General features: G+C 46.4%; 1 protein-coding gene across 1 annotated transcript; it reads left to right on the top strand.

The window, feature by feature from the left end:
• Positions 1–6,524: 6,524 nt before the first annotated feature.
• On the top strand, positions 6,525–7,289 carry LOC145121707 (uncharacterized). Its single transcript, XM_079057414.1, has one exon. The coding sequence runs from the start codon at positions 6,525–6,527 to the stop codon at positions 7,287–7,289; it is 765 nt and encodes a 254-aa protein (XP_078913540.1).
• Positions 7,290–8,609: the final 1,320 nt, after the last annotated feature.

The raw sequence follows: 8,609 nt of genomic DNA, 5'->3' as shown, positions 1-8,609 counted from the left end.
TAAAATGTATATAGTGGTTACTTCACAACAAATGTGTTGTGTGACTAAAGGGCTAACAATAGTCATGATAGAAACTCAATATGCGTCTGCAAGTGTTTTACAATCATTTTTTATTAAACATGTGTGACTAGAAGTAAAACAAATACAACGTTGAAAATTTGTGTGTCGGAAAAGATACATATGTCACTTTATTTAATAATCATATGACTAATAGTTTATGTATTGTTATATTTAAACAATACTTGTGAGTCAAAATCTTAAAAAAAACGACATGATAAGATAAAACTAATGTGACAATAGGGTAAATGTAGTCATGGTAAATGAAATTGTGTGTCGATACAACACTAATTGTTACAATTGCATTGGTTTGCGATATCTAAATTATGAGCAATAGCCACATTGAAGACTATAGGTGTGTCTAAAGGATAAAAAAATGTTATGGTTATCAAAATTTTGTGTGACTAAATACTAAACAATAAGGACGATAAACATTAGTTGTGTGTCTACAATGATTTTATAGTCAATTTTTAATTTAATATACGTGACAAAAAAAACTAAATAATATTATTAATGTAGATAATTGTGTGTCAAAATCATAACATCTGTCACTTATTTCTACCTTCATGTGACTGTATGTTCGACAATAGTCACAGTTGTAAAAACAGTATATAACTATACGACATTTACAACTATGGTTTAAGTATGTATGTGTGACTACAATAAAAACAATAGTAACAATCTGGAATTTTTTAATGTCTAAATGATAAAATCGGTCACACTTAAAACAAATTGTTATGTTCATAAGGTGAATATTGGCCACTGTTATATATACTTTTGTTTCTATAAATCAATTACAATTATGTTTAATTGATTTCCTATGTCGAAAAGATATAAAATAGCCACACTTACAACTTTTTATGTGTTTGAATGATAGCAACAGTCATGATAAATTATACGTATGTGACTGTAAGTTATAAGATAATCATAGTAAAAAAAATAGTATGTGTCTTTAAAATACTTTTGGTCATTAAAATCATAAATTCATGTGACCATTTTGGGAACATGGTGATGAGTTGCTTAATTATGCGTGTCTAAAAGATTGTTAATAGTCATACCAAATAATTTTTTGTGTGACAATTTATTAGCAAAACGTAATAGTGATAATAAATTCATGTGGCCATTTGATGAACATGGTCATGCTATGCTTAATTTTGTGTCTCTAAACGATAGTCTATAGTCATAATGAAAATTTTTTTGTGTGACCAATTAATAGCAATACGCCACACTAAAAATAATTTCACGTAACCATTACATGAAAGATAGTCACTAAAATAAAAAGAATGTGTGTCTAAAAAGTGTTTACGACCACAATATTGGATAAAATGATAGTGTACAACAACAAAAATCTCTACCCTATAGCCACACTTTTATGTTATGGTCACAGGTTTTCATATGTTACAACCACTAAATTTTAAAGTGGTTGTATGGTGCCTAAAATGGCACGACCTTCGGTGACACTTCCGATGAAAAAAAAAGGTGTGACTATAGGCATATGGTCACAGTTTTTTGGTGTAACCATAGCCCATTTTTGTACTAGTGGAGAAACATTGAGGTGTACGTGGACGATATGGTGATCAAGAGTTCACACGAAGACAAAATGTTGCAAGACATCGAGGAGACCTTTTAAACCCTAGAGAGGGTGAATATGAAGCTGAACGCAGCCAAATGCACGTTTGGGGTGGAAGAAGGGCAGTACTTGGGGTATTATGTCACCAGGCAGGGTATCCAGCCCAGCCCGACCAAGGTGGACGAGTTCATCGAAACACCAGCCCCAGGCACCCTCAGAGACGCGCAGGGCCTAAATGGGAAGCTTACAACTCTGAGCAGGTTCATCTCGAAATCAGCTGACAAGGCCATGCCGTTGTTCCACACGCTGAAAGGCTGCATCGAGAAGAGCAACTTCCAGTGGACGAACAAAGCAGAAGTAGCGCTCCAGAAAATCAAGGAAGCACTACACAAATTACCCACGCTGGCCAGTCCCGTCCCGGGAGAGACGTTGCAAATGTATCTTTCGACATCAAACGTAGCGATATCCTCAGTATTGACTGTAGAAAGGGAAGGAGAACAGAGACCGGTGTACTTTGTAAGCAGGGCACTACAAGGCCAGAACTCAACTACCCCGCCAACAATCTTCTTCCCATCCACCAGTCGCCTCTGACAAACCAACCCCATCAACAATCTTCTTCCCATCCACCGGTCTTCGACCACCAACCGCTACCTCTCAATTGCCACTTGCTGCTCCAAACCACTTCAATAAACGGCGACCTCCAATGAGGAATTACCAGCCGTCGACGCTCAGCAACAGCAGCTCCTACGTTGTCCGCATCCATTACAGTTGGGCCATCCCAGCCGTCCATCTTCTCGCGGCGATACAACAGACCTCTACAGCCACGCTGACACTCTGATTTCCTTCTACAGGCCAATCTCCAAAAGAAAAAAAAGAGAGATGGAGAGTAATCATCAGTAGTTGAACGATCGCCACCAACCAAAGCTACACACCAGGTCGTCATTCTATGTTTCTTTATCAAATCGCGACCAGTTACCAACCCTCGCTACCAAACGCAACAAACCAACGTTAGAACCGGGTAACAGATCGCTGCTCCGATATCCTCTATAATCGACGAAGTCCGGCAAGGAATAAAAGAAAAAAGAAAAAGGGTCATCTCCGAAAGTTTCCTAGATCACCGGCCCTTGAAGCTTCGCTCTTTGCGTAAGTGAAGAACAACTGAACAATTATGTGTTCTTCGAAATCAATTAAAATTAGTGGGCTCCCCATCGTTGGTCTAATTCGTTCACATGTAATAAAAAAAGGGAGATGAAAATAAATTGGGTTGATCATTGGGAATTAAGCTCCAATAATTTACTTTTGGGCTTTCTTGTAAGCTCTTCATATTATTGGGCTACACTAACCTACAAAATATGGGCTAGTAATACAAGAGAATTTTCGCTAGTCAGCTACTCAACGCTTTCTTGCTGCGATTTGACCTAGCAAAATCCAGTTTAAGAAGCTGTGTTGCGATCCAGTTCATCTCGCACCATTAAAAAAAAAAAAAAGAATTTGGGCTAATCCACAAAAAGGGCTGCGTGCCATTCTATTTTGGGTTTCTCCCATATTTGATCATTTAGAATATCGCAACAATTAAATGAGCCGCTTTATCAAGACAAAATCAACAATTTAATGTTGGCGTGCCGCAAACTCCGCTCAACAGAAAACACTTTCAGAATACGTGTTACGGCTCGAATTACTCGATTTTTTTTTCTTTTAAAAAAAAAGAGGGTGAGGAAGAAGAGTAGTACGCTACTACTACTAGTGAAGCATTTCGAAATAGCCATCAGCAACTGCACTGCGCGGCTATCAGCAGCCGTGTTGACCATCCCGGGAAGTCTCGCTAATCAGCTCTCACATTCATGTTGACCGGCCCCCACTAGTCTTACTGCCCAACTCTTAGTAGCCGCGCACCTCGACCTTCAGCAGCGACACGACCTAACTCAGCAGCCGCAAAGCCCAATCATCAGCAGCTACTTTGTCTAACTCCCAGCAGTCACGCTGCTCAGCTCTCGCTAGCCGTGCTATCCAGTTTTGTTAGTACTTTTGTTGCCTAGCTCTTTCCAACAGCTATGTATCTCGCCTTTCAGCGGCTATACATCCATCTCTCCTTTTCTTCGCCTCCTCTAAAAAAAAAGGGGGGGGGGGGGGAAGGGTTAGTGTGACGCTATGCAGAAATGATTTTTATTCCGAAGGGGCGGAGTTAAAGTACATGAAGAACTGACACTATGCATGATGGTGCATCCCCGAGGTGACATGGGTATTCCGGATTGAAATAGTAGCCTCGTGGTTCAACTCTCAATAGTCGTGTTGCTCACCTATCGCTAGCAGCTCGTTGCCCGGGCCTCAGCGGCCCTGCTGACCAGTTCCTGATAGCAACCTCGTTACGCACCTTTTAACAGTAGCTACGCTATCAAGCTCTAAGTAGCACTGCCATATAGCTCTCCGCAAACAGCCAAGACACCGAGGCCTCAATTATTAGTACGACTAGCGAAGCGGCAAGCTCCGCATACGAGGTTCAGTACCCTCGCCTCGAGTCGCCTGGCTTCCCAGCCCGACTCCATTATAGCGGCAAGCTCCGCATGCGAGGTTCAGTACCCTCGCCTCGAGCCGCCTGGCTTCCCAGCCCGGCTCCATTATAGCGGCAAGCTCCGCATGCGAGGTTCAGTATCCTCACCTCGAGTCGCCTGGCTTCTCAGACCGACTCCATTATAGCGGCAAGCTCCGCATGCGAGGTTCAGTACCCTCACCTCGAGTCCCTTGGCTTCCCAGCTCAGCTCCATTATAGCGGCAAGCTCCGTATGCGAGGTTCAGCACCCTCGCCTCGAGTCGCCTGGCTTCTCAGCCCGACTTCATTATAGCGGCACGCTCCGCATGCAAGGTTCAGCACGCTTGCCTTGAGTCGCCTGGCTTCTCAACCCGACTCCATTATAGCGGCACACCCCGTATGCAAGGTTCAGCACCCTTGCCTTGAGTCGCCTGGCTTCTCAGCCCGACTCCATTATAGCGGCACACCCCGCATGCAAGGTTTAGCACCCTTGCCTTGAGTCGCCTGACTTCTCAGCTCGACTCCATTAACGACATGCTCCGCCAACGAGGCTCAACGGCTCGCAACCTTTGCCTATATGAATCCACGGGATGCTTTCCCGTGTGATTTATCTACAATCGTTGGCAGCCAGGCCCGATCCATTCCACGGGATGCTCTCTCACGGCAGCCAGGCCCGATCCATTCCACGCGATGCTCTCTCGCATGATTTATCTACGATCGCTGGCAGCCAAGCCCGATCTGTTCCACACGATGCTTTCCCGCGTGACATCTCCATGACCGCTGGCTGCTAAGCCCAGACTATTCTTCTAAGTCGCGCAACATAAGTCGCGTATCGTTGCGCATCGTAAGTCGCACATCGTAAGTTTATGTCATGCTTAGCACCACATTTGGTGTCTCTTCTCTTATAATCAACATGGTTTTCCTATGCTCGGACAATCAATAAGGCGTTTCCAACATCTGGTTGTCTATTATGATAGCAAACAACCTCACTGGGTATTCTCATAAAAACCATGCCTATGCACCATAGTCTGATACGACTACCTACGCTACCCACATCAGACTGGGGGGAATCCAGCTAGGAATAGCTCGAGCAAGAAACACCTTCAGAATGGTTATCAATGCTCATGAAGATAATTATCGATGACATTCCCCCAAGACGATAGAAACGCCACGACAGAGATGACGTACACCAGCCCCGCTCCGCAATAACATTATTAGCAGCATTGCTCCGCATAACACTGCCAACAACAGTTACGTTGCATCGCACCGATCGGCTTGTACTCCTCTCAATGAAGGAGTACCAGGACAACTCAAGCTGCATAAGCAATGTTTGGCTCATCACACAACCCCATGGCTCTCGTGGGCGAGGTTCGGTCGTTCTCTCTATTATTTAATGTTTTAGTGCTTTATCTAGTCCGATCCGATTGTCAGCAACCCAATCGCATCAAACTAGGGGGACTTGACGACGCACAGTTTATATGACTTAGTCTAGTCCGATGTCATTGGACGCGTACCAATAACACCAGACTGGGGGGACTTGATGATATATAGTCTACTAGCATGGCCTAGACTGCTCTAGCGCGCCAGCCTGGCTTGGCGCGCTCCTGCCAGCCTTGCCTAGCGCACTCCCTTGCCAGCCTCGCGGGGGGCTCTCCTGTTAGTTTATATGACTAGTTCCAGTCCGATGTCATTGGCCGCGTACCAATAACACCAGACTGGGGGGACTTGATGATATATGGTCCATTAGCATGGCCTAGACTGCTCTAGCGTGCCAGCCTGGCCTGGCGTGCTCCTGCCAGCCTTGCCTGGTGCACTCCCTTGCCAGCCTTGCTGGGGACTCTCCTGCCAGCCCGACCTGGCGCTCCCTTGCCAGCCTTGCCTGGGGCGCGCCCGCCAGTCCCACCCGGCGCCTCCGGGCGGCCTTGCCCAGCTCCTTGCTAGTTGGGCCTGAATTGGGCTAACCCAAAGCCTGACCTAATTCCCCTTGACCTAGTTGTCCCCTATATAATGAATAGTGCCTCCTCCATGAAGGAGGACTTTTCCCTAGAACCTTTCCCTAGACTTCCCCCATGGCTCAGCCACCACACTATATTCCGGCAGGGTGGCTCAGCCACCACCCGCCGCCGTCAGCCACCATACACCACCACCACCACCAAGATGGTTCTCTCCAGCTATGGAGGACCATCTCAGATCTTCTAGCTGATCTAACTTGATCGTCGGAGTCCGCTCCCGGGGCATAGTCCCTGGGACGGCTCTAACACATCTCTCTGATTGTGACAAGCAGATCTCCGCCGCAACAGAAGACCAGAAGACTAGCCGGAGGTCGATGTCGCATCATTAGTCCTGGCACTCATCTACGCGGCGCGACGAATGAGGCGATATTTTCAAGCACATCAGATCGAGGTGCTAACAAACTGTCCCATCAAACAAATACTGCTTAAGCTGGAGACGTCGGGCCGGTTGGCGAAATGGGCAATTGAATTGGGAGAACATGACATAAGTTACCACCCAAGGACAAGTATTAAGGGACAAGCGTTGGCCGATTTCCTGCTAGAAATTCCAGACGAGGGGGGCTCGATTAAGGAAAAAGTGTGGGCAGTTGAAGGAGCCCCGACCGACAGTAATTCGTGGACACTATATACGGACGGAGCATCCAGCAGGGAAGGCTCAGGGGCGGGGCTAATCCTGACCAGCCCAGAAGGGGAAGAAGTGACTTACGCCCTCCGTTTTGATTTTCATACGTCAAACAACGAAGCAGAGTACGAAGCTCTGCTTGCAGGATTGCGCCTAGCCAAGCAAATAGGTGCGAAGGCTGTAACGGCCCTGACCGACTCAAGGCTAGCAGCGAACCAGGTCAATGGAAGTTTCAAGGTGAGAGATCAGAGAATGGGAAGGTATGTGAAGATGGTGAAACAACTGGTCAAATTGTTCAGGCAGTTCACAATCAAGCAGATACCTAGAAGCGAAAATAAGAGGGAGGATGCCTTAAGCAAATTGGCATCTACGTGCTTCGACCACCTATCGAAGAAAGTCTTGGTAGAGGTACTCCGGGAAAGAAGTATAGACGAGCAGCAGGTGAATGCCCTAACGACCACCGGGCCCACGTGGATGACACCATTCAGGGAATACCTATAAAGGGGGGTGTTACCGGACGATCACAGCGAGGCCAGGAAGATACGTATAAAAGCGCCCTTATACGCATTGATAAATGGAGAATTATACAGGAAAGGGTTCACAGCGCCATGGCTGAAGTGTGTAGACTAAGCTAAAGGGAGAGAGATGCTACATGAAGCACACGCAGGCCAGGTGGGTGCACACGAGGGAGCACGGGCCTTAACAGGCAAAGTACTGTGAATGGGTATATACTGGCCCACAATACAGCAATATGCGTTAGAGGTGGCCAGGAAAGGTGGGGAATGCCAGTCTTACGCCCCAGTCCAAGCAAACCCCCCGGTACCATTGCATAACATATCTAGCCCGTGGCCGTTTTACCAAAAGGGCATAAACATAGTGGGCCCATTCCCGGAAGCACCAGGGAGGCTGAAATACATGGTGGTGGCTGTAGATTATTTCACAAAATGGATCGAAGCGGAGCCGTTAGCGTGCATATCAGGGAGACATATGATAAAGTTTGTATGGAAGAATATTATGACAAGGTTTGGGACGCCTAAAGTACTCATCAGTGACAACGACCTACAGTTTGCTGAGAACCCGTTCAGGGAGTGGTGCGCCACCAAAGGGATAGATCAACGGTTCACATCAGTAGCACACCCGCAAGCGAACGGACAGACGGAGGTGTCCAATCGAACTATCGTGAATGGGATCAAGAAGAGGCTGGCCAAGGCAAAAGGGAACTGGGCGGAGGAGATACCGACGGTGCTATGGTCATACAGGACCACACCGCGAACGAGCACGCAAGAGACCCCGTTCAGCTTGACATATGGGACGGAGGCTATGCTCCCTATGGAGATAACGGTGGGTACACTAAGGGTGGCTAGCACGGATGAAGAAAGCAATGCACCGGACCTGAGGATAAACCTGGACATCCTAGAAGAAAAGCGCGAAAAATCAGAAATGCGCCAAGCTGCATACAAGCATGCAACAGAAAGGTACTATAACCAAAGAGTAAAAGAGAAAGCATTCAGAGTGGGTGAGTATGTTCTAAGGAAGAACGAAGCAAGCCGATCCTAGCCCCAAGGCAAATTGGGTCCAACATGGGAAGGCCCTTACAGAGTCACGGAAGCGAATCGGAATGGTGCATATGTTTTGGAAACGATGGAAGGAAGGCAGATTCCAAGAACGTGGAACGCCAGAAACTTGAAGAAGTATTTCTTTTGAAAATAAAGAGATGTAACCCCAGTCGATCGATGTGTTGCTTAGTGTGGCACATCCCGAGTACTTAGTGTACATAAGTCCATGCTTAGTGACATGAGTCTCATACTTAGTGTATTTAAA

The sequence above is a fragment of the Lactuca virosa genome, chromosome 6, assembly GCF_052849685.1.
Source record: "Lactuca virosa cultivar CGN04683 chromosome 6, Lactuca_virosa_CGN04683_v6, whole genome shotgun sequence".
NCBI classification, from domain to species: Eukaryota; Viridiplantae; Streptophyta; class Magnoliopsida; order Asterales; family Asteraceae; genus Lactuca; species Lactuca virosa.
The sequence above is the reverse complement of the archived record's forward strand: the minus strand, read 5'-3'. Positions and strand labels throughout refer to the sequence as shown.

What these genes read in the sequence shown, in the direction of transcription:
- LOC145121707 (XM_079057414.1), top strand. Translation starts at nt 6,525, where the DNA reads ATGAGGCGATATTTTCAAGCACATCAGATCGAGGTGCTAACAAACTGT.